The following is a 26,717-nucleotide window of genomic DNA, read 5'->3' as shown; positions in this document are numbered from 1 at the left end:
ATTCAAGTGGAAAACAGGTGTCCAATTGGTTGGAATATTTAGACTAAAACACTGAAACTATTTTGAGATAAAAAACTATGTAACTGAAGTCACACTGCCCTTCTTTTAAATTTAGATACATTCAGATACAGAGTCAGGGAATCTAAAGAGCTATAAGCTAACTGTGGAATGATACACAAGAAATGGAAATTGAAATATATGACAAAGAAAAGTATTAAAATGAGGTAAAATCATATTACAATGAAGGAAGAACCAATCTGATGAGCAAACTAACAAGAATATTGCAATATTTCTGAAATGTAAGAAAGGCAGTAAACTTTGTACCATACCACTTCTTCTATACAAGGTATAACAATTATCTTCAACTCAAAATTGTTTATTTTGAAAATGATGAAAGCATAGTTAGTGATGGGCAAGACAATGAATTAATAGATGTGGGACATCTACTTGATTACTGACTTCAACTTGGAACTATAAGTCTTTTTCCCTAAATATTTTGAGGTATATTTCTGGATTCTAAAGAACTACATCTTTTTTTTTTTTTTTTCTGAATTATGTACTGAATCATTCTGGAAAGAGAAAACTATTTTAACTATTTAAATAAGTTAAAATTGTATTTTAAAAAGTGATCTATTCATACTCAGTTTTCATTAGTTACTTCTGATTGAAAAATAATTTTTAAAAGAGAATACTCCTTGAATTCTCAAAATACACACTGTTTGGTATTTGGAAGAATTAAATGAGCAAATAAAAAAAAAGTTGAAGGTGTCGGGCTGCCCATTACTAACATGCGTCAGAACTTGTTAGTTTATATGTGAAGCAATATACATTTTATGGTGAAAGCAGTGAATACTCAGCCTGTTAGTGAGCAGCACACAGGCCCTAGAAAGCTAATTAGAACAAAGCCGAGAAAGACTAAAACCCCTCTCAGCATGAGTGACACCAACTTTTCAACTCTAAGGAACTTACAGGAAGAACAAATGGAAAGTCAATCTTTTATGTTAGTCTAGTCTACCATGCACTAAAAAACAAAAACAAACAAAGAAAACTGCAAGTATTTTGCATTCTCTTATGGTAATTTGTGTTTTACCTTTTGAGGAATGATATCATCAGGTGTCTCAGGCTGTTTACTTGGGACCTCAGACTGAAAACAGGGTATTAAGTATAGAAATATCAGAAAAAAAACAACATAAAGAACACCACAAAAATAAAATTTTCTTGAGGATTGTATGAAATATGGAAGATGCACACACTCAAAGAAAATTAATATGATATCCTATGTTGTTTGAAACAATCACTTAGCATCTTGTAACTTTTTTATTATTATCAAAAGTAGTTTTAAAGTAGAAACTACAATAAAATTCTCAAGACTACTGAACAGGACTTACTTATAAATCACAGACAAAATTTCAGCACAGGTGGCCAGAGTCACGGATGACTGACAGGCAACTCCACATGGCTTTGAAAGGGAAAAACTGAAAACTGGATAACAGAATCTAATACTAGCTATTACCTTCCACCTACCTTTCACTGTGCTTATCCCTATATCTGTTTTGTAACAGGAGCAACTGGTTTACTCCATTATCTCCAATTCCCCATACCGCAGAAAACATGAGGTACTTATTAGTGGAAAAAACATTCTCCCACAAAAGCCCAGTGACCTACTTTCTTTATTCCTTTCACAGATATAACCCCAGAAAAGCTAAAAGCAGAAGGTAGGAGACTGGGTCATCAGCCTCCAGACCAAAAGTTTTGGTAAAAAGTACTTTAAAAAGTATTAGGTGGTTGCTTTATATTTTATTCTCCGAATCAAACAAAAGGGCAAAAACCTCTGTTGAGCTGTCCTGTGTTGCTTAGGCACCTAAATATACAAGCTATCTATGGGCAATAATGGACCCAAGAATAATCCAGTTTTTCTTCCTTTTCACAGTTTTATCTGGAGATGACATCTAGTACTTCTCCCCACATAAACATGCACCGGCAAAATAATTTCACAAATGTTTCCTCCCTAGGCAAAACAAACACTGGACTACTGGGCATACTTTCAAATACTTCACATGGTTTTAATAAATGTTTCTCTTTAAAACCCAACTTTTAAAAACATACCTTGTTATGAAGAATAATCTTTAAAATATACATCTATGTTCTCTATCTTGGTAGGGGTTTTGGCTACACGAGTGTAAAACACACAGATGTGAACACATAATGGAACACTTAAGATTTGTATATTTCAATGTATGTAAAATTTATGACAACAAAACGGAATTACAAAGACTGAACTCTACTGATGTACATGTGGAATTATGAAGGAGTGAAGGGTACTGATTCTGCAATTCTCTCTGAAATTCATTAAAAAAAAAAAAAAAAAAAAAAAACAAGATAATTTCCTGGATGTGTGATAGACCAACATAGCAAAATAGACCTATTACTGCTGTCGAAAGCAACTTTAATGACCACTGTTTACCCCCCAACCAGAATGTGGGAAAGGTCTGACATTCACTCTTTGTTTTCCCTGCAGCATATAGTACAGTGCTGGTTTAATACATATTTACATTGATCCACTGCCTGGGGCTCTCATTTTACTACAAGGCACAGCATTCAATCAATTGTAAAGAGATATGCTATACTAATAATTTTAGTGTTATCATAGCTCTCTTTTACTTAAAATTCTATAATTATTATAATTATATTTACACAGAAGTCTTAAATTTTCAAAGTCAAAATTTCTAGAAAATAATTATTTATTTCTCTTCAAATTTTTCTATATTGCTAGCAATGGCAATTTCCTGAATGAACTGCTTAGTTTCCATGGGTTCCATGACATCTATATATTACATAAAAAATATATGTAGGGGTAGCCACAGGAGACTCCTTTAATTAGAAAAGGAAACTTTGAGTAAGTCGCTTACCCTTCTGTCCCAAGCAGCCCAGATTAAAAGGTAGACAGTGGGGTCTTCAGCACAATGGTATTTGCAAACAATAGTTAAAATGTTTCAGATTATTATTCCATCAAAATAAATTCACGAAAATAAGGGGATCACAGAATTAAAACCTGGTATTTATACCTAAATATGATTTTGTAATGGCAAAATATGGAATCTTATTCTCCTTCCATAGGATTCAGAGTAATGAGACAGTTGCTGAAAAGCCACTGGATTTTATATTTTCATCATATCCAAGGCTCACATCTTACCAATATCTGCAACTGACATTACCTCTTAAAATACAGAATTACAGTGCAATTTAGCATAGCTGTTTTGTTATGGAAATTATCCCATAAGGAAAGTCACTGTGCAAAGAGGAATTATTTTCATGTGAGAACAGATAAGTTTCTACATGTATCTAATTTTTCTCATTACAAAAATTATTACTCTTGCTTTTATTAAAATAATTTTTGGGGATAAACTTTCAAAGCATTTATGTCTAAGGCAAATGAGACTCTAAAAATATAGTCTATATTCTATAAATAAACATCCAATTTAAAAATCAAGAAACAAAGTTCAAAACTTAGAATGTTAGGTAAGCTATCCTGTATACAGTGGATAGCAGTATCAAGATTTAAGAAATAAAACTTTAATGACCAAAGGGAAAAAAAATACCCTCAATTCATTTCTAATACATCAAAGATTTTAAAACAAGAAAATAAATTTTAATCATCACTGTATTCTTTCAGCTTAAGCAACAGAACTAAAAAATAAAATGCCACCTAGAAACAGTAATTATTCTTAATAAGGCAAAAGATTAAACCAATTAATTGTCCTTGCTCAGATAAAGCCTGTTTTACCTAGCAAGAGGCTTTGAAAGCATTTTTTAGGTTGGCACATACCCCCTACATCACAAAAAATATTGACTATATTTTATAAACATGCAGGCAAGGAAGGCAACACATTTATAGGAACAGAGGTGGAAGAAGTGATAGATCTCTAACTCTGGGGGGTAATCTGGAATATTGTTCAGGGTAGAGGTGGATTTTCTAAAAAGTTAATAAAGAAAGCTTAAACTTCAACAGCCCTCACTTCCCACGGGATCCTTTCAAAATCCTGGAAAGTGGCACCTGAGTAATTTCATATTCATAAGTTTACACCCTTTTTCTTATATAGCCCTCTGCCAAGTTATACTTGAGGCCCAAATTTTATAATTTGTTACCAGCCCTTTTTAGTGGAAAAATTTCAGAATTAGGAAACTTCTACAGAATGCTGAATTGGAAAACAATGGAAAAAAAGTCTCTAATTTTGGGAGGAACAGTGCTGGTAGTCCACTCATTCAACATTTATAAAGTTCTTGATACTCTATTAGCATCAGGCAGACAAAACCTAGTATACTATTTCTGTCTGGAAGAAATTCACTGTCCACCGATAAGGTGGTTGGAATGGTTGGAATCTCTTCTCATTTAAAAGTGAATCAACTTCTAAGGAAGTGTCATCCTATATACTCCTGTCATACTCTACTACTTAGGAGCTGTGCCTAGACCTTTCTCTAGGTTTTGACTCCTCATCTGTAAAATTGGGAAAATTGTATTCATGTTGTGTTCATTGTGCTTTTATTTGATCTTCTTTTTTGATTTTATTATAGAAGTCAGTAAGATAACAGTTACTTCTACTTTTTGGAATTTTCTTGACACTCAACATTGCCAGATTGCACATTCCATAAAATAAAAGTGGACAGTAAATGACGTTTCAAATTTACAAGGATTTTGAACTGGCAAAACCAAAATAATTAGTCATTCAGAAAATTTCGTCAGAGCAGATCAATCTTGACTTGCATATGAACTAAGCCACACAGATTCCACATTCTGTAACAGTCTCCCCTTCCCCACCCGCTCTTTCCTTTTTTGCTAATGTATCTCCAACATTTCTAGACTGCCTTGTATTTCCCAATATGTAACCCATCTGGTTAAAAAATAAGTTCCATATGGTGCATACTTATTTCTGAGACTGTCTGTTTAGATTTTTCAGGCTCGTGAACGCTTTTGCTTACGTAAAATGCTAATATTACTAAGGTTGTAAGTGTGAACTCCAAATAGGTTATTTTGTTTTTATCTGGTACAGAAGTTTAAATATATTTTTATAATGTGAATGGCACTGTTGTAAAGAAGGAAAGGAATAAACAATATAAAAATGTTATGGTTATGTAAGTAAAAATATACTTCAGCTAAATAAAAAACTCAAAAACATATGCCTCAGTTAAATAAAAATAGTGAGTTGGTCACATTTTTGGGAGAGCACGTTTATCTTATATTTTAGTATTTTTGAATGGATTCAATTTATAGGACTGTTGACTAAATAAATATTTTGTCAAATTGTTACAAGCTTAAAGTCTTATTTATTTGGGAAAAAAAGGTTAATAATTAAAGACTGTATTGCTGGGATCCCTGGGTGGCGCAGCGGTTTGGCGCCTGCCTTTGGCCCAGGGCGTGATCCTGGAGACCCAGGATCGAATCCCACATCAGGCTCCCGGTGCATGGAGCCTGCTTCTCCCTCTGCCTATGTCTCTGCCTCTCTCTCTCTCTCTCTCTGTGACTATCATAAATAAATTAAAAAAAAAAATAAAGACTGTATTGCTGGTTAGCTCAGACAAAAGTAGTTGCTAGTAAAAATCTGCAAAATATGGGTGGATTAATTTTTTCCCCATAGTGCAGTAGTACTAGAAATTATGGTGCTTTAAGTTACAGCTATACCAAGTATGACGTTCTTGACAGAATGGAATAGCTTTGAGAAAAGTGGACTTTAGAAAGCTATCTTGAAAAAATCTCAATTATATATTAGCAGCTCTAAGACCTATGTCCTAGAAGTTATCAGGACAGAAGTGAAATCACTGAGTACAAAATAAACAGAGCCAATGTTTTGGTAGAAGAAAAAAAGAGACACTGGAACAATGCAAACTGCCCTCACATTACAGAATCTGAACTATTTATTAGAAGATTCATGTTCTAAGCCTCTTTCGTAAATCTTAATTTCTTCAATTGTTGACAGAATCAAAAATAAAGTCAACAATGTGAAAGTACTTAAAATCCATGAGGGTTTTGAAATTCAGTTTTTAAATAAAATATAATAAAACTTCTACACTGGGCAGGTGTTTGTACTGTATGACCTCATAGATTCTAAAATCGTATTAACCAAACATCAAGAAGAACAAGCCAAAATTGATCTTCAGTGGATGAGTCTTTGCAGTGATCTGGGTTCCCAACTGGGTGTAAGAGTTTATACTAGATTCATCTTAGAGGCAGCTAAACACTAAAAGTGAAACAAAGCTTGGGATACATTCCCTTGAGAGATAGTCACTTTTCTCTCTTAATGAAGCATAGTGTAGTCAGATTCCTGACTCTCAGAATATGCTTTTCCAGACTATTTCTTAAAAGTCACAGTATTAATTTTTTTAAATTTAAATGATACCTCAAAAAAATGAAATGATATTAGAGGGAGACGTAAGAATTTTATTTATCAAAATGGAGTTATACATTTAAAGAAAGTCACAAAACAGTGGTCTAAAAGTCAGGGATTCTCTAGAGCTGTCTGGTCTGTTACAGCGGACCCATGTGAAATGGGACTAGTATAAATTGAGATGTGCTGTAATTATGAAATACAGATTGCATTTCAAAGACAAGGTACAAAAACAGGTAAAATGCTTCAGAGATAATGTCTTTGTAACTGATTAAACATTAAAATGATAGTGTTAGGAAGCTGGGTAAGATAACTGATTGAGACCCCCCTCTCAACTCCTAAAGCTGTGATTCTATGACAAAAATTAGTTTTCTACGGACAAAAGTATTCTTCGTTTTGGAGGCAAAGGATTATTACTGGACACTGAAGAATCAAATTATTATTTAGAAATGTTATAAGGATTTTCAGAATTAAATTCAGTAGATTTTATACCCCTGTGTTTTCTCTTTTGAACTTGTAGTAGCTTTATTGGGAGAGTATATATTTTCCTGAACTTAAAAACATGATTCTTGGACCATCATCAACTTAGACAGAATTCTTCTGGTCATGTGCAAAAGTCTGAATAAAGGCTTTTGGAAGGGTGACTTGTCTGAATAAAAAGAAACTTACGGGCAAAGGCTGTGTTTTAAACCTGAGGAAATCAGTAATGAAGTTTCTTGACATAGAAAGATCTACATATTCAGGCTATTATTCTTTAGCTGTCTTCTGTATTTCTTCAAAGATTATTACTTATGCCAATATTTATTTACTTAACAGTCACTTAGAATAGTGTCTGGCAAAAAATAAGCACTATATAAGTACTTCACTGATTTTAACCAATCTAATCCCAACAACTTTTGAGATGGAACTGTTATTCTCGGTGTGTTTTTCTCCACATGAGACACAAGGACACAGACACCTAAAGTGGCCAAATGGCCTGTCCTAGGTCAGCCAGCTAGTGAAGTGGTAGGGCCAGGTTTTAAATCCTGGCAGTCTGACTTCAGAGCCTGTAACCTAAACCACTTCACCAGTCTCCCTGTTACACTGCTGCATTGCTTCATTATATCACCACCACCACCCTGCATTACGAATTTAATACAGTTTAGTGCATTCCCGAAATTAGATATTTTAGGTAACTGACCTAGAAGAAAAATGCCTACCAAGAAGAAGAAAATTTGGAAGAGCCATTACCAACATTTAATTCTGCATACTCACCGCCACATTTGTCTCTTGCTCCGTTTCTGGCACATAGGGGTAATGGTTATAAAACATATCATTTCGCACCATTTTTTTCCTCATTCTGCAGGGCCCTTCTGTCATCTCCAACATCCACTTGTCTAGGTGGGAACCGATGGGGGGACCCCACAACCCTCGCTCCCGCAACAGTTCGTATTCGATTTGGCACCACTCTTCTGTCACGTACTTCAGGGCATTTTGCTGACGCTAAGGGGAGGGAGTCCAGGTTGGTTTTCAAGCAAAAGCAGGAGTAATCATTAAAAGTCTACAAATAACTTAAAACCAAGTTAATATTTGGAAACAAAATCAGTATATATCATTTCAGTCAATATCATAAAAGTAAAGTTACATTTATTTATGGTTACGGCAGCCTGCTAATTTTGTGAGAAGGTGTGATTTTTGGGATGGCCCAAGTGTTTACATCAGCAACAGATACATACAAGGTAGAGGGTGCAGTATGCTTGAACAAAGTAACACTGAAACAAGAAAGATGGTAATATTACTTATGAAAATACACTGAAATGGTTAAGTCCAGTGTAAATTGATAGATAACATGGTAGTTTAAGGATGACTCTCTTCCTACCACCTCCAAGTTATAAAAACAGGTACCAGAACATGCACAGGAGAAAATCTAGTAAATGGGATCACACTGCCATCATCTGAGCTTACTGGTAAGGTTAACATTTCCAAAGATTTTAGGTAAAGAATATAAACATGCAGCTTTGATAAAGAACTTGATGATCATATAAAAATAAAAGAAAAATCATTTTCAAATGACCACTGGGATAGATCCAAACTATTTTACTTAAATGAAAATTTATGAAGTGGTATAATTTGCTATATTATCAAATGTCAAGATGTATAGCAATTCAGCAGATGATTATAAATTATAACTACCTTATCTAATGATTCATGGAATTTAAGTATATAAGATCAATCTAAGAAGATTACTGAATGAATAATCTTAAAATTACGTGATATCACAATAGTACTTATGTGTTCCTGGTAGGGAGGGGACTCCCTTATAACAACTAGCCAGTGAATGCCCATAAAATATTAGCAGTTTATCATTCAGAAACCTTCAATAGATCTAAATCAGCCACACTGGAAATAAAATATTTAGGATAAGTTGCTGAGTAATTATGAATTCACCAAAAGGATTTTACTGAATTTATTTCTTACCAACATAATCACCCAAGTGCTTATAATAAAAAAAGTTATTTTAACTTTAAGGGTTTTTTTTTTTTAATTTTAAGAGACTTTGATGCATATTTTCAGAATCTCTTTGTTAACTCTGAGAGGGATTTTCTTGTATTTTAATATTTATTAAGAACAACACTTGCAATATGTCAGTAGCTAATGTCAATGGGACTCAGTTGTGATTTCCAGTTTGTTGATTTTTTTAATACCACCTACCTCTAGAAAATTCAAACTTTTTATCTTAAAAACAATGGCCAAAGCAGCCGTTGGGAGGGATAATTAAAAACATCAACTGACGATGAATGCAGCTCAGCAATTTACTCTTAAATATATTTTTATAATGTGAATGGGGTAAAATCATCATGAAAAACAGAGTCCTTTCTCACTCAAGGAATACAAAGCAAACCTTTCTTGTGGTTATGAATTCTTACCTCCTGATATTCTTTATATTGTGTGTCTACTAAGTCACGGACAACAGCAATATGTGTAAACATCCACTGAGAAATCTCCTAACAATGGACAGAAAAAGAGTCTTAATATTTCATGGATTTTCCTGGAAAAATGTTAACTAGCCTTAAAATAATGCTAACTAAATTTATTAAAATCCCATGAAAGACACAACTACAAAACAAAACAAAACAAAAAACTGATAGATTAATTTTATGACGAATCTAGTGGAGGCTTGTGTGATGGACACAGATCAACGCCTCCCATGACCCTTCCCCATGCTCCTTCAAGGATGGGCCAGCTCCTATAGCTTCTGAGGGTGCCTTCAACACCTTCAGGGATCATCTCAGCTGTAGAGAACTGCCAGGAAACTCCAAACTGAATGACTGGCTGATCTGGAGGTAAGAAGGTTCAGCATCAAAAAAATAAAAAAAAATAAAAAAAATAAAAAAAAATAAATAAATAAAATAAAAATAAAAATAAAAATAAAAATAAAATAAAATAAAATAAAATAAAATAAAATAAAATAAAATAAAATAAAATAAAAAAAGAAGGTTCAGCATCTCAGCTCAGTATAGATCAACTGTGACAGTCCACTCTGGCCTCAAAGTTCCACTTAGGTCAGGTGAGGCTAGACCCACCTTGTAACCTGGTATTTCCCCGTAACCAATCCTGCATCTTTCCTTACCCTTCTACAGACAGGGACCACAAGAGCACCTGTAAAAAACACCTTGCACCAAAAACCCTCTCAGTGTACTTCCTGGAGAACCCAACCTGATGCAGGGAATGAATGACACATATGGTTTCTCTTAGGCCCTTTTCAGAAATGCCACTAAGATTCTAGGATGGTAAAGGCAGTATGATGAGGAAGAAATTAATGGAGGTAGAGGAATTAAAAAAAAATCAATCACAAATACATATGACAAGATGATAAATAAAAACCCCATTTTGTTCTGCTATTGCTTCAAAATTTATGATTATCAGTAACAAAATTATTGAAAGTTTGGAAAAACTGGGAAAAAATTACCCATGGCTGATTACATATCAATCACTGAATCTCATCTTATGTCCAATTATGAAGTGGGTCTGCATACACAACACTCACAATGCAATTTTATCATAATATATTGGGAGAGGTTTCCATAATCTGGGTTATCTCTTTATCTCTTCTAAAAGCAAAAATGCAGAAAAGTTCTACTTCATAATGTGTGCTTCTACACATGAAGAGTGTTATATAAAACGCTACAACTAAATTTGAAATATAAATTTCTAGTAATGCCATTGATGAAACCAAGCAATGTACCTGGGTGGAAAGACTGTGTTTATTAAGACCACTTTCCTTTCGATTCCTTCTCGATCCTGTTAACTTGGAAAGCCCAAAGCCACTGCTGACACGGGACAATTTGGACTGGGTGGTAGGCACTAAAGCTTCTCCTCGACTTATGCATTTCTTTTCATGGGCTATGAAATTAAAATTAGATTACTTTACAATTTCTCCATGTATTTATTAGTCTTAACATTTTTGCATCATGGCTACAAATCACAATTCTATAGTTTTAAAAGTGGCTTATATTACAGACACATTCTCTTAGATATTACAGATTTACTTGCTGGTAATCTTGTTTAACCATAGCAGCTTGACAATTAGTGTACTAACTGAATTTACATTTGGTGGAAACTTTACAGCTCTGCAATAATATGTAAACTTATTTTAACTGTATTCAGTTTCTATGTTAATAACAATTTATAACTCCCCACCTAAAATATTTGGTGCTGTGAATACTCTGAAATTTATAAGGTTTTGGATTTTAAAAAAGTGATAAGATACATACACTGTATTTTATAAATACTGAGGGTCAATGGTAGTAAACCATAACTGAACACATTAATATCTCTGCAGCAAAATGTGTGAATATTTACACTACGTAGAATAAAAATACATTAGGTTTTGCTACCAAGTGATTTTAGACACCAAATTCATGAAAAAAAACCTTAGGTTTTAGGGCTTTTTAAATTTCAGAATTACAGAGAAGAGACCATAGATTTGTAGCCAAGACAGTGACCATAATTACATCTGCAAGCAATGTTCCAACTTCATAGATGTCAGATGTGTAACACATTTTAGATTTTTTAAAAAAAATCTGAGAAGAAAAGCCAAATCTCAACATAGTCATTCTAGAACGGGTGTTGCTCTTCACTAATGCTCCCATCATAACACCCTTTTGGGAAAATTTTAATTACATATCCAAAGTGCACCCATATACAACCCAGTTGCATGTAAGTCTCATAGCCACAGGATCTCTGAGGACTCTCTTACCCAAATGATTCTGCCAACACTTTAAACCAGCTTCTTCAATGAGTGGCCTTGCTATAGCTATGTCCACGTGGCCCCTTTCGTTTACAGGTAGAGTGACTTTGAAAAGCTCCTCCAAGGCTTGTTTCTTACTATGGATCAATTCAGTCCAAACTCTGTTGACAGCTTTTATAAGAAGCTGACGTCCTAGGAAATGAAGAAAAGCCATTTATCAAAAACATATACCAACCCACTAGCTATAGCTCTCCTTCTGCCAAGTTGGGTAAATCACTTAATCACTGATATTGCTAGCCCCTTCATGATAACACTGTGAGACTTGATGATACTTACATTTGTACAAGTAATAGTACCAATGCTAACGTGGCATTTGCCATTAAGAGAGCTGCCTATCAGTAGTACTAGCTGCCTCTCATTAGAGGTGCAAATATTGCTTGAAACAGATTGCTGTTACTACTGTTTTTATTCTCTTATATTTGTTTTCTCTTTTCCCAATGATTTTTGTAAGTACTGTACATTAAAATCTTTGGGGTGGATTGATTTCTAATTGGGGTGGATTGATTTCTAATGTGCAGTGGTCAGTAAGAAAGTCAGATAACTATGAGAGTGTTATATAATCCCTAGCATACTATCTACAGTGGGTTGGTATATGTTGGTGGGCATATTGATGTACATTCAGGGGTGACCTACTGGAGCACTGGTTGTCAATGCTGGCAGTTTCTGAAGTGAGTCTGTTGGGGGAAGGGACAGGGTATATCTTAAAAATTGGAAATGAGGGGTGCTTAGGTGGCTCAGTCGGTTAAGTATCCAACTCCTGATTTTGGCTGAGGTCATGATCTCAGGGTCGTGAGATTGAGCCCCAGCGTGGAGTTCTCTCTCTCTCCAGCTTAAATTCTCTCCATCTGCCTTTCTCTGCTCATACACTCATTCTCTCTTAAAAAAAAAAAATTGGAAATGGGGAGAATAGGGAATAAAAAAGGAAGAAAATAAACTACCTTCACTAATATCTTGGCTGTAACCACCATCTGGTTCAATGTCAGAGGGGATCATAATGTGCCATGTAGTCATGCGGGCTTCTGCTTCCAGTCCAAACCCATCCACATTGCTGAAAAATTCCAGTCAGTTTAAACTATACGAAGGAAATGATTATAGCTGAAAACCATAATGACTAAGTATAACTCTCCAGACACAAGTAAATGCTGGCTCTATCATAAAGTTCTATAATTGGCAGACAGATATTTGGCAGGTGCACAAAACAGAACTACTACTTTATCATGAGAATGCCATTTTAAAGGGATGATCTCACAAATCCACTTGACTAAATGTAATTAAACTAAACAACAGCATCAAGATGAGCATCTTAATATTTAAGGTGTTTTTTGATCACGATTAATATTTTTACCTAAAAATTACAAAGTTCCTAAGAACATTTTCCTCATATGCCTATGCACCACCTCCCCCCAGTCTCTCTCCCATCACCCTTTGCTCCAGGAGCAGTGACAAATTTGCAGTTTCCCGAAAGTGCCATATGCTTTCCTCCCCCAAGGCAATCACATAGATGGCTTCTTCCTACATCACTTTCCCATCCTTTTTGGAGAGTTAACCTCCTTGTCAAACACATTCAAGCTGTAACTCAGCAGGTGTCTCTTTCCAGGTAGGGGCACCTGTTCCATGCTCCCAAAGAACAATGCTTCCAGCAGAGCACTTAGCGCACTTAGCACACCTTGCCTGGTCTGGCTTAGTTGTCTATTTTCCCTCCTAGACTGCATGTTCCAAGACCCTGCCATGAGGTCTTTCTGGCTCACATTTTATCCCAGTCCCTAATTCAATGTCCAAACATTAAATAAGTATCTGTCAAAGCAATCAAGGAAAAATACTAATTATGCCCATTTAACATATACCACTGCATTTATTCATTATTCTTTCCTTTTTATCCCTCTTAACCCCCAACATTGTATACTTTGTTTATTTTAAAAGTAAACTTTAAAAAAAAATTACATACATGACTTAAGGTGATTAATGACCAATTTAAAGACATGGAAAATTACAGAAAAAATACTCATTCTTTTATTGCAAAAATGTCACCCTTGTGTTTATATTTTCCATGAAGTTTTAAAACTGAGATTAAAAGGAAAAAAATGTTACTATCAAAAAAGTAGGACAAAGAGTTTTGGTGGAATGACAAATTCACGGTGGCAAACTGAATGTGAAAAAGTTACCTTCCAACATGTAGATTAATAAGGCAGTGAGCCAGACAGCTAATGAATTCTTGGTCATGGTTCCCAGGTCCCAGGATCAAGTTCCTGTTTACAGTCAGTACCCTGAGCGAATCTAGGAGAGCTACTTGCTGTGGAACGGTTTTGTGTGCCCGTGAGAACTGGTACAAGATGGTCCTATTGAGGCAGTGATAAACTGCATCAAGTGACAATCCCTGTGATCTTCTTTTTGACTAAAGATAAGAAAGATACTTTATTTAGTAAAATAGACAGAAACAAATGGTCTGCTTATCATTCGCATATAAATATTAGGTTTATTACATACCAGGTGCCATGCTCAATACAAGGTGCTAAGTTAAAAACCAAAAAGCTCTTCCTATTATGAGGTTCAGAACCTGAGAGACACATAAGTATAATTTAATGAGATGAAAACCACATGCCCCATTGAGAAGAGCTGCTAAAACTCCTGTAGGCAGAGCAGCCTGCCTGAGTACATATGGAAGTGTAATCTAAGGAGAATCTCCTGCAACAAAAGTTTTGTTAGGGTGAATGATCTCTATTCACAATTACTGAGAAAAACAAACAAACAAACAACTCTAAAATGTTAGTAAAAAAACCTTTGACATTCTAGATTGATTTCCTCACTTGTAAACTTTTCTTTGGCTTAAACACAAATTTATCTCTTAAAAAATTCTTAGATGACACGAAAGAACCTATGCACCATATTCTAATAACATGTGGTAACAGTATTTTCTAGTTTCTACGCTATGTGTTGAATAAGATTAATCACTTGTGGCAAACCAGGCCAACACTCCTAGTCAAAGGTACCACATGCACACACTCACTCACTCACTCACTCACTAAAATGACACCTTCAAAGAACTACAATGAACTCTGTGAAGATTTAATTATAAGAAGAAAATATTCCTTTCATATCAACTCTTCGTGCTCTGTAAACCTTTACATACAAATGTAGCATACTGTAAAAACAAACAAAAAAACCAAGTCATCAAATTGTATTAACTTAAAACCATATTTAAACCATAAGAAAGTTACCCAGGTATTTGGATAGCAAAGAGCAATACCAGTGGGGAAGCCAGTGAGAGCCCAGAGCTTAAGAGAACTAGGCAGCTTTACAAGGGACACGCTGGTACCATCCTATGGGTAAGGAGGGAAAGGGTTAGAAGTCTATGGTTTTTACTCACTTTCAACAAGCTGAGCTTTGTATTAAATGTTAACATTATCTTATTAGTTACATTTATTTCCAATAATTTTGACACATTAGGAAAAGTTTTTCAATAGGAAAATATGTACTCTAAAGCTAATAGTGACAATAGATTACCTGTGCAATTAGTTGAATTATAAAATCTATAAGAAGTTTAGATTCTTTGTTGAACATGCCTTGCCAAAGTTTGTCCACCACACGTTGTGTGAAATAAAACACATTGTTCACCAATACCTGGTAGCTTCCTCCACTGGTAATAGGCAGGGATGCATCTTCCCCTAAATTTGAGCAGGAAAAAAAAAATCTAAGAAACTGTTATCAATCAGCAGAAGACCAGAACCTCCAATAAATGAAGCTAAGGCAAAATGAGTTCATCTACTACATTCAGAAATAAGACCACTAGCTCTTATGTACTACTTTAAGAAAATGATGTTCATGGCCAGAAATCACGACAAATGTTGGAAGAAACCATTTCTGCAGGATAAAATAGTTATAGACTGAAAGTATGAAGTCTCTTACTGCCTCGAGAATGTCTGTGATAAGCAAATAGTTCCTCAACTTAAACTAGCAATGACAGAGGATCTCTGAGGAAAAAAAAAAGCTGTCAGGTTATTTGCTGTGAATAGATTCTGTATAACTAATAAAGGGTAAAACAAGTCATCAAGCAAAACTCTAGTTCTGAATGTACCTTTGAGCACAATGAAGTAATATATGCAGGAGAGGTTCAGAACAACTGTGAAAAATAAACTACAATCAGTGCCGGTGGGGCCAAAGGGGCACTTCTTCCTCCCTCCACGATTACCTTCAGTACTGTTTCTCTTCAAAAAGCTACTCCAGCACCTTCAGTATGTTTGCTGTGTCCATACCATTTTAACACTAATCTTCCTAACAAAATGCCCTCTGTAAGCTTCCCCTTCCTAGATATTCTGGAGCTCCACTGATTGTGATTATTATTCCTACTAACTCTAAATTATTCCATTATGCAAAACTCCTCATTTTGTATCTTTACATAGTAAGACTGATACTATGTAAGTAAGATTCTCAAGTGATAAAAACAAATGCAAAATTTGACTTGACACCATGCTTTGAGAGTTACACATTAAGACAATACTAAAGATTTCTTGGCAATTTTGCAAAACAGAGATAATTTAATAGGAGGGAGGTTCTTTGATTAATATTATTACTGGGAACTCAAGTAACAAATATGTTAAATCATTACTTTTCCTCCTCCTTTAAATTCTATCATTATTTTATATATAAATGTTAGCTCCACTGTAAATGTATGAAGCTTTGAATTTTTATTGTAACTAGATAGGGACATACAGAAAAAAACATCATAGTAGGTTTTGAATTTATGTCCTGGAAGCCATCCTAAAGAATAACATAGGGGTCGAGTTGCCTGGGCGGCTCAGTGGGTTAAGCATCCTAGTCTTTATTTTGGCTCAGGTCACATTCTCAGGGTCACAAGATCAAGCCCTATGTGGAGTCCTAAGCCCAGCTCCGTGCTGGGTGTGGAGCCTGCTTAAGGTTCTCTCTCTCCCTTTCTCTCTGCCTCTACCCTCCTTCAGAAAAGAGTAACATACACATACTTCTAACCCAACAATTCCACTCATGGTATTTATCTAACAGATATGTATAAATACTATATACAAGAATACAAATAAGAATATTTATTGTAACTATATTTCTAAGTGTCCCAACCTAGAAACTACTAAATATCCAACAACAGCAAAATGGATACATTTATATATTCATATGATAAAATACTACAGAGTGATGAAAATAAATGGACTTTTGTTACAGGCAATAACGTGGACAAATCTCACAAATGTGTTGAGTATACAAAGCTAGACTACAAGGAATACATGTATGAGTTCATTTATAAAGTTCAAAAGGATGCAAAGTGAATCTGTTGTTGTAGAAGTTGGGACAGTGATTCAATGAGCAGTTATTGGGTCAGGACAGGAGAGAAGTTTCTGGGGATGTCTATAAAGCATTTTTATCTGAGGGGCTTTATATAGTCACGATGTCATAGTTCTAATTCATAGAGCTTTATAATTTGATTAAGTATATCACAGTAGTTAATTTTTAAAAGTATTAGACATTCATAGAAATGTAACTTGTTTACATAATATGGATTTTTTTTAAAGATTTTATTTATTTATTCATGAGAGACACAGAGAGCGAGGCAAAGATAAGGCAGAGGGAGAAGCAGGCTCCCTGCGGGGAGCCCGATGCAGGACTTGATCCCAGGACCCCAGGATCATGATCTGAGCTGAAGGCAGACACTCGCCGCCACCCAGGCATCCATGTTATATGGTTAACACATTCTCTTTACTTGTCCTCTTCCTCCCACCTGAACGTACAGATGTGGACAAGCAACCGAAGTACTTCCTGTTGCTGATTCTTTATCCCAGATTCAAAGGGAAGAGCTAGATGGGCCTTTTCCTCACTACAGAAAATACCAATAAGAAGGGAAGATGCACAGAAAGGAAAGATGAAGTTAAAAAGGAGATATACTTGGGGTTTAGACAGAGAAGAAGAATGATCAGGTACTTTTAAAAAGTGAAAGTAAAACACAGTATTACCCAATAAGACATCAGCTGCAAGCAAATGGTCCATCACACTATCCAAAATATAAGTCTGGAATTCTTTTTGCTGAGTTCTTGTAGATCTTTCAGGGGAAGCCTAATCAATAAAATTTATAATTAGAAACAGAATCAACTAAATAAAGATAAGGGTTCAATCACTGTTACATTATCATACTTACACAGTCAAATAAAAAAAAACTGGTAAATAACAAAATATGATATGAGAGATGGTAGATATGCTTATATTTTCTTTTATTTTTCTGACCACAGAATTTAAAAGAAGCAAAAGTGAAACATTATCTTCTTTTGAATCCAGTCTTCCAAAAACAATATTCTAAGCACTGTAGGTATTTAATAAATATTTGATAGTATATCTCACTTCCAAAGACAGCTGGCAATTTCTAATGAGATATAGATAAAATTATAAAGCCATTAAAACAACTACCAAGCCTCAGAAATCTAGTATTCTAGTAATCAATGGGGAGGGGAATGTTTATATCAATAGGTTAGCTAAACATACAATTTAGCTCTGAGCTTCCCATGTATCAAGGAGAAAAAAAAGATATGGTTTACAAAGCTTTTTATTGTCTATAAAAAACAGCACACTAGATTGGCAGGAAGCATGCATTCGTAAAATTGTTCTTGGAGGAATGTTCTCTGTGGGTTTTTATAAAGAGGACAATGATAACTCTATAGGTAATGCTTTTGATAACGGTTTTATATAATCCAAAGATGATTTTAAAAATTATCTTGAATAAGAGCTTATGGCACAAAGTTAAACTACAGTCCTCAGACGGCATTTCTATTGGTAATTAGGGTAATATAATCCAAGTGCCTAAACGTCAAGTATCTAACCTGTGAGGTGGGTGACAAAGCACTGGCAGTCCAGTGGATAAAAGGTGGGAAAGATCCTTTTGTCATTCTCAAATGCCAGTGGTTTTAGTCAGCTTTTGATAAGGGCTGGATATTAAACAATTCAACAAACGGACATAAAATTTTTTCTTAAAAAGAGATCTTTATGTTTTAAATACAGGCATAGCACTGATGCTTTGTAGATCCTTGAACAGATAGATTTGGGACTACGTTTATGACCATGTTACAAAAGTAGGTTTTAGACTACTGTTGTGAATTTAAAATTAAAATCTGCTCTACTTCAAAAAACCCATTTCTTTCCATTCTGATTTTCAAGATACTGATAAAGGGTTTAAAGGAACAGTTAAAATTTAAATTCTCTATTCAAATAAAAAATCTTATTCTAGGGATTTGAAAACCAACTAAACCAAAGTTACAACAAACATTTTTCTGTTTTCCTTGTAAGACATATTTATTTTGTTTTAAAATGACAAAATATGGGCCTTAAATAGTTAAAATAGTACTAGTGTTACAAGGAGACAAGCTGTATTACTCAAATCTTACAAACAAATCAATGTCCCAATAAAGAATGATGAATGAAAAAACAAAATAGTACTACTGTTCAGGAATTTGGTCTGGTATTAGAATAATTTAGGAAAAAGTGAAGGACATGTCATGTTGTTTTTGATCTTAATAAATTTTCCTGTGTGGTTGAACAGATTAATAACAATGGTCAGCAGGAGAGCCCTGGTCACCCATGCCCTGCTTATTCCTCATGCTGATGGCACAGTGAGACCCCATCCCTGCCAAATGAAGAGCAAATGAGAATGTTTTAAGTGGTAAGCAGCGGATTGATTAGATCTTTGAGGATTACCTTGTAATCAGATCAGAGACCATTTTATCAAATAGCTTGAGCTGATCAAAGTTTACCAGAGTAAGGCTCTCCATTCACAGGAGGATTTGAACACTCCTGAAGATGACAGTGTTCATTCTGGATCATAATAACTAAAGGTGGTTAATGGGTAAGTAATAATGAGCAGAGTTTATCAAAACTTAAGTAGACAAAGTTTTGGGGTCTACAAACAGAGGGACCACAGGACACAGAGAAGTAGCTTCATTAACAATTTTTATCTTTACTTAATTAAGAAATATTATTTTGCATTCTGCAAGGATTTAAGGCTGGCTCAGTCACCAACTGACATTTAATCCTCTGAATCCCCTCACAGAAGCTGATATAGGAGTGATTATGACCCAGAATTTATACTTGTCATCGGCTCTAATTGCTGAGTTTAAATGTTATTGGTGACATTTATTGTAGCCTAGCTTTTTAAGGATTTAAGACTATATAAATACATGCACAGTGTCTCAGAGGTGTTTTTTTAAACAAACATTCTATGGACTTACTATTATGTACCAGATACAGTGCTTAGTTTTATGTACATTATCTCAATCTGCAAAATATCTCTCTGAAGTAGATACTATCACATTTCAGAGATACAGTAACTGAGGCTTAGAGTGGTTAAGTCATAACAAGGATTCAAACCTCAGTTTCTTTGATGGTAAAGTCCATGGCCTCACCTGCTATACCATACGCTTCCAGCTTTACTAAAAGTCTCCATAGTGAAGTTAACAAATGCACAAGAGCAACTCTGCTACAATCTCCTCATCAATCTTTTAGATAAACCTGGTTGGCTGCACCAGATAACTGGGATGAGTTCAGGGCAGAAGGAAGATAGGGTGAGCACTATGATCTGTTCTGGCTTGTGGCCGTCAGATGCCTTCCCTATAGAAACAGGGAAGCCAGTCAATACCAGTATTCAAAAATATCACAGCCTCCTTTTTGCAGCCTATAGACGCTGTGCAGAATCTTTGCGTGCACAGGCCAGATAGCCCATGGAGCCTGCTGCTCACATTCAGGGCAACGTGGCTCTGAGAGGAAGACTTTTTGTATCCTGTGGTTTCTGTAATGGGCTGAAGACCTTAAGAGGATTTTGAGCTTCTTCACTCTGGCTGCAGTATTCCTCTTAACTGATCTCTTCTCTCTTTGCCCCCTTTTGCTACCTTTTGTAACTGATCTCTTCTCTCTTTGCCCCCTTTTGCTACCTTTTGTTTACTGACCTATAGTCACCCAGGGTGGATTTCACACTGATTTGAATGGGGAAGTCTTTTAGAAGATGGCTGGAATACAGAGTCTTAACTCCCGAGACCATGGAGAAGTACATATGGCATCAGACAAGCACACTTCAACTCAGCCCCCTTAGCTCCATTATCTTTCAGGTATAGCCAAAACCTTTTCTATCTACTTTCCTGCCGCCATGGTGGCATTTGTGCGCAGCAAATTCACTGGACCCTCCATTAGACACGGTGGTGACAGCAGAGACACACATGAGTTGGGAGCAGGGCTACTGGACACCCACAGGTATATGACAGTATAGGTCACTGCATTTTCTGAGTAAGCCTTACGTGCCAGGTCTTCTGTTAGAATCTTCAATGTATTATCTTATTTAATTCTCACAGCAGTCCTCAGAGACAGGTTCTATTTTATACCATTTGAGAAGTGGGCAAACTATAAGTGGTGAAGAGAACTAAGAATGGCCAAGGTCACACAGCTATAACCAGCATACAGTTTTTGCTGGTGATTTACATACACCTAACTCCTACAAAAATCACGTAGGGGAGATTGTATATAAATTATTTCCCAGAGAATGGACTAAGCTCAGTGAGATAAAAATTCTTATATAATAAATAACAGGGCTAGAATTCAAAATAGGTATTTCTCACTCCAAAACCTCTGCTCTTTCAATTACGCTTACTATCTCCTCTGTACTTGGTCTCAGTGTCACACTCTGGCCAGCCTGTAAGAATGGGAATCTTATTTTTATAAACTACTAATAAAGATAATTTCACACATTCTTTTGTAGATCAAATCAAGTAGATAGTCTCATGGTGAGAATCTTACAGTCCTAAGACTGAAGATGGTCTGCCTCAAATGTACCAAACTGAAAATAAGTTGGTTCAAACCCCATCCTTTATGTGCAGGTAAATGGTAAATATACAGGATAATTCTCTTCTTGAACTTCTTCAGAGATAAAGACTTTATAATCCCAACGTTCAAAATCATATGCTTGCCATTCACTTTTTTACACCATAGGAAGACATGTGGTGCAATAAATGTTTTGTATATTTATTCTGTACATGTGTAGTAGAGTTGAAGTTCCTCAAGGTATTAAGTTAATTTTTAAAAACAACTGTGTATCTCTTATTAGACGATATCATATCTTCCTGTTTGAGTACTGCCAGGATGTAGTTATAGTTAAATGATTAAAAAATACACAAAAGAATACATCAAAAAACTGTACTAATTCTGTGAGAGATTAAAGGACATGTGAAAGGTGGTGACTAATTTTAAGGAGTTTATAATCTACCTGGGAGTTTCAATCTTGACATTCCCTGTTTCTCCCTGAAATATAACCCTAGCATCCCTCACTTCCCAGTACAGATACAATTCCACTATAGGGCAAATTACTATCCACAACAAAGAGAGTATTAACTAAAGGTTAACACATGCTATATCAAATCTTCTTTTTGAAAAATATAGAAAACCAAAATAAAAGACAATTATATCATTTATTCAAGGCTAGTTAGTTAGCTATCAGGGTTTCTACAAGACTGAAAATTCTATTACTGGATAGATCTCTCCATATATTCCATACATGTGTATTTCATTATTTGGCTCAGTTGTGCTTTCTTACACACACTTCTTCTGAACTTTATTATCCTGTTATGTCCTGATCACCATCTCATTTTGCATAGAGTGCTCCAAATTCTTACCCAATACACTAAGGTACTAGCCATCTTGCTTCTTAAAGTTTCCAAGGAGGGAGAAAAAAAAAGTTTCCAAGGAGGACAAGCTCTACTAGGCATGCTTTTAAATCCACCAAATGAATTATTGATGATAGTGATTATTTTTCTGCCAATATTAAACATTGTGGTCCTGGTTAAAATGCTTAGCATGACTGGTATCTAAATTACATTAGCAATTTCTTTTAACTGACTGAACAGAGACATTTTCACATGAACAGGATAAAATATCTCCTGCAGTTTTAAGGTTTCAAATAAAAAAATTAACTGTGTTAGCCACTAGAGGGAGCAGAGAAAGTGCAGATTCAGTTGCCAAATGGCCAAGAGCATATGGGAAGTTCCCCAGAGAGAAAAGCAGTTAGTCTTTTGCACTGACTGAATCTTTAGAGAGCTAACGTTATTATTTTCAGAGATGTGGAATGAATGGACTGCTTGACCCTACCTATATGAATTGACCAAAAGAATATGAATGTACAGGCAACTAGTCATATACTAAATTCTCTTCCTTTGATCTTTTGAGATTTTTTCCTAGGTGAACATTTGGTTTTCAGGGATGATCAATTTCTAGAGCCAGCAATATGGCCACTTAGGGCTCATTTTTGATGTGTCAGCTGATCTGTATCATTTATTAGGAAAATGGACAAGTGCAATGGAGTAAATGTGTCCCTCCAAATTCATATGGCAAAGCTCTAACCATCAATGTGATGGCATTAAGATATGGAGCCATCAGAAAGTAATTAGGTTTAGATGAGGTCATGATGGTGGAGTGCTCATGAGAAGATTAGTGCCCTTATAAGAAAAAGAAACACCAGAGCTTGCTCTTCTCTCTTTCTCTCTCTCCCTCTGCCATGTGAGAGTATAGCAAGGCAGCCATCTACAAGCCAGGAAGAGGGCACCAAAACTTCACCAAGCTGCCACCTTGATGTCAAGATTTCTCAGTCTCTGGAACTGTGAAAAATAAATGTCTGTTACTTACTTAAGCCACATAGTCTATGGTATTTGGTATAGCAGTCAGAGCTAAGACAGCAAGCAACCAAGAACTTTGCTGCCTTGGGGAAATTTCAGTAAGTGCATATTAAGCAAATACTGTGTGCAATGCACCATGTTTTAAGCTGCACAGGACCCCAAGAGCAATAATACCTGATAATATTACAAAAGTGGGATGGAAGTAGGAAGTTATAAGCTGAGGAGACAAGGTCGCTATGAGTGGCATGAGAAGGTGTTGGTACATGAAGGCCCATGGGCCAAATCCAGCCTATGTCTGTTTTTGTGGCAAAGTCTTACTGAAACAGCCATGCTCACTCATTTATGTATTGTCATTGGCTGTTTTCTAGCTATAATGTTATAGTTCAATAGTTTTATAACAGAGACTGCATGGCCTGTAAAGCTTGGAATATTTACTCTTTGGCCCTTTACAGAAGAGTCTATCAATTCCTGCCTAGGGAAAGGATGATAAAGGGCTGAATTAGGGATACGCGTGTGGGAATGGAAAGAAAATAAGTTGTTAGAGTATATAGCATATCTTAGATTTAAAAAAATTCCCATAGTCTGTGATATGCTCTGCCTGTACAACCCAAAATATGAAATCTGAAAGGCATCTGGCATAAAATGTGCTTGGTTATTAATGTTCTAAGTATAAAAACTACACAAGAGATACAAATGCATTTTTTTTTTCTTTACCTCCAACAAAAGATCAATTAGTGGAGTCTGCTTGCTGGCAGGAGTAAGACAGAGGTTGTCAATTATTAAGACTCGCATGAAGTCAAAAACAAATTTTTTGGCTGGGTGATTGGTCAGATAGGTCTTTGTGCCCACATTGCAATATTCTGACTGGCTTCTGTTCATCCCCGTGTCTGCTGCAAAGGCTTTAAATTCTTCTGCTGGAGATCCAACTTCATCATCAAGATCAGTCACCTGGTAAAATCAAGCAGGAGTATATGCTAATCATATTTGATTTTATATGATATTTTCACTTTCATGTTTCCTAAAAACTAAATTATAGTAGCAACAGTATTTCCCTTCAGTCTTTCACCTCGTATTAAGCTATTCAATACATTACTTCACTTTGCTTATTTAACTCTCATTTCAAGGTAGCAACCGGGAACCATATGTCATGGTTACTTAACACATGGTCTTTCTGATATTAAGCTGACCAGTCACTAACCGTGTATCTGTTTTATGTTGAATTTTAGCTCTATTGTGGATAACTGCTTAAAATAAATGAAATGAGAATGACATTATTTGCATATTGAAATACAGCTACTGAGAAGTCAAATGTCACAGAATTTCAGAGAAAGATCTGGCACAATGATAGCACCTAAGGGCTGATCCGTTTTTGCAAATTAAGAAAACCCCAGATCAATAAACAAAATAAAACCAGGGCTGATTTTGAGCCAACAGGAAAAAAAAAGACAGACCAAAAGACAGATTATAAATTGCTAAGAAGGAAAAGGTGTTGAAATAATATTGTCTGATAAAAAAAAAATATATATATATATATATATATATATAAATCCTATATACATATGGATGTGGCTATATACATATTTATATATAGGATTTAAAAATTACAAACAAGCCAAGGTATTAAGGTCATGTGTTTTATTTCTCTTTCTCCTAAAATTCCCCACATTTTTATAATGAGTTTTTCACCTTTATACATGAGGAAAAATTAGTATGAACACGGCAGTTTATTTTAGACCCTAGAATAAGTGGTAAAATAGAAAACATCATGAAATTCTGAAGTGTATGGAGTGGTAACTGTCTCTGGAGCTTTGTTTTAAAGGACAGAAGAAGTATGACTACAGTCTAATAATTTTCTATTAAAATACTATAAAATATTTTAAAAGTTGAACAATATAAGTAAAGCCGAATGAAGAAGACAAACACAGACCTCATTTTTTTGTATAAAGACAACGAATCCTATAATTAATCTGTAAAGACTAAGTCCAGGAGATGCCTAATTTCTGAAATAAATAAAGTGGAGACCAATTCAGACTGACCAGAGTTCTGTGACTTGGATACGACATTTCACAACAACACTGCTATGAGCACATAAAGCAAGAAATGGGTCTGCAATGACTTGAAGAGGGAAGTGATTAACCAAGGATTTGCAAGAACACAGTACACAAAACAGGAAGCAGGGTTCACTGCTATTTTAGGGAAAGCAGAAGGAGAGGGTGGGGAGGCGACACCAGACAATAATGTGAGAGGTGAGGCTATAACTTGGTCAAAAGCTTAAAAGACTGGGAAGAAAATGCTGCTAACCATTGGAGCCGAGTAATTCCAGTTTGACATTCCCTCTGCCCCCTTTCCTACCATCTCTGAGTAAGGGCGGATGTTGAAGGGGAAGACCGTGGCTGCTAATGCACACAAGAAGTCAGGGCTCATCCACATGGAAGCCAGGTCGGGAACGTTGTGATATAAGTATCTAAAGAACTGCATCAGGGTCACAGGATATTCTCGGAGCCAAGATCCCTCTTCTTCTGATTGCCAAGGCTGTCATGGGGACAAGAAGAGAAATAATATGTTAGAAAAACTGACACTGCTAAAAATTGCTTTAAAAATACATTACTCACTGCTTTTCTAAAACTGGGTATGTTGATGGTTCAGAACTCTTAGGAACTACACACATGAGCAAATATACATAAACAAATCTAGAAATGAGCTAAAACAAACACAATTCTCCTAGAGACTGGCAGAAGGTTTCTCTATTCACTGATATACTCACAGCTCAGTAACTGGAGTCAGTGGTTTTGATTATTTATCATTATCATCATGAGTATAGTTGGTGCCAGTAGTGGCTGTACTTTGTACACAAAGCTGTCCCATCCTCCATCATGTGAGAATTAGGAGTAACATAAAAGATGGGGAAGTTACTTCACCTTTCTGAACCTCACACTGTCATATGTAAAATGACAAGAATAACACTTCCAGCAATATTCAACTGTAATATTATGATTTATAATAAGAAATATATACTTGGTCTTTTTCCCATCCCATTCTTGGCACAGAGGTACTAAAACCCTTGGAATGTCCTAAGAAGGGACACAAAGGTGTCTTTCATTAATCATAACAAACCCCTTTCAACCACAGCTGAGTTAATGTTAATGATCAGACTTAAGGAAAGCCCTGAAAGATAGAGGCTTGCCAGGGGAACCAACCACCTGATTAGAGGGTTAGAACTTTCAGAACTAAAGCTCTGCACTTCCTAACTTCTAGGGAGGGGAGAGGGACTGGAGATTGAGTTCAGTCACCAGTGGCCAATGATTCAATCACGTCTATGAAATGTAGCCTGCATAAAACCCCTGAAGGACAGGGTTTGGAGAGCTTCTACGTTGCATTCTATGTTGATGGACA

At 35.5% G+C, this 26,717-nt stretch overlaps 1 protein-coding gene across 18 annotated transcripts in view; it reads right to left on the bottom strand.

The window, feature by feature from the left end:
• The window catches only part of WDFY3 (WD repeat and FYVE domain containing 3), a 273,205-nt gene that overhangs the window by 54,980 nt on the left and 191,508 nt on the right, over positions 1 to 26,717 (bottom strand). For 11 of the 18 annotated variants that reach the window (XM_072755759.1, XM_072755760.1, XM_072755751.1 and 8 more), the window contains 11 exons: positions 25,626 to 25,856; positions 24,039 to 24,272; positions 17,643 to 17,742; positions 15,172 to 15,332; positions 13,833 to 14,062; positions 12,609 to 12,718; positions 11,620 to 11,802; positions 10,606 to 10,763; positions 9,287 to 9,364; positions 7,635 to 7,862; positions 1,091 to 1,144 (listed from right to left, as the gene is read on the bottom strand). In XM_072755759.1, the coding sequence (XP_072611860.1) occupies positions 1,091 to 1,144; positions 7,635 to 7,862; positions 9,287 to 9,364; positions 10,606 to 10,763; positions 11,620 to 11,802; positions 12,609 to 12,718; positions 13,833 to 14,062; positions 15,172 to 15,332; positions 17,643 to 17,742; positions 24,039 to 24,272; positions 25,626 to 25,856 (1,767 nt within the window). The remainder of the gene's footprint in view (positions 1 to 1,090; positions 1,145 to 7,634; positions 7,863 to 9,286; positions 9,365 to 10,605; positions 10,764 to 11,619; positions 11,803 to 12,608; positions 12,719 to 13,832; positions 14,063 to 15,171; positions 15,333 to 17,642; positions 17,743 to 24,038; positions 24,273 to 25,625; positions 25,857 to 26,717) is intronic. The other 7 variants (XM_072755764.1, XM_072755765.1, XM_072755761.1 and 4 more) reach the window with 2 other exon arrangements.

This window comes from Vulpes vulpes, chromosome 4, assembly GCF_048418805.1.
Source record: "Vulpes vulpes isolate BD-2025 chromosome 4, VulVul3, whole genome shotgun sequence".
NCBI lineage: Eukaryota > Metazoa > Chordata > Mammalia > Carnivora > Canidae > Vulpes > Vulpes vulpes.
This window is presented reverse-complemented; position numbering and strand designations above follow the sequence as displayed.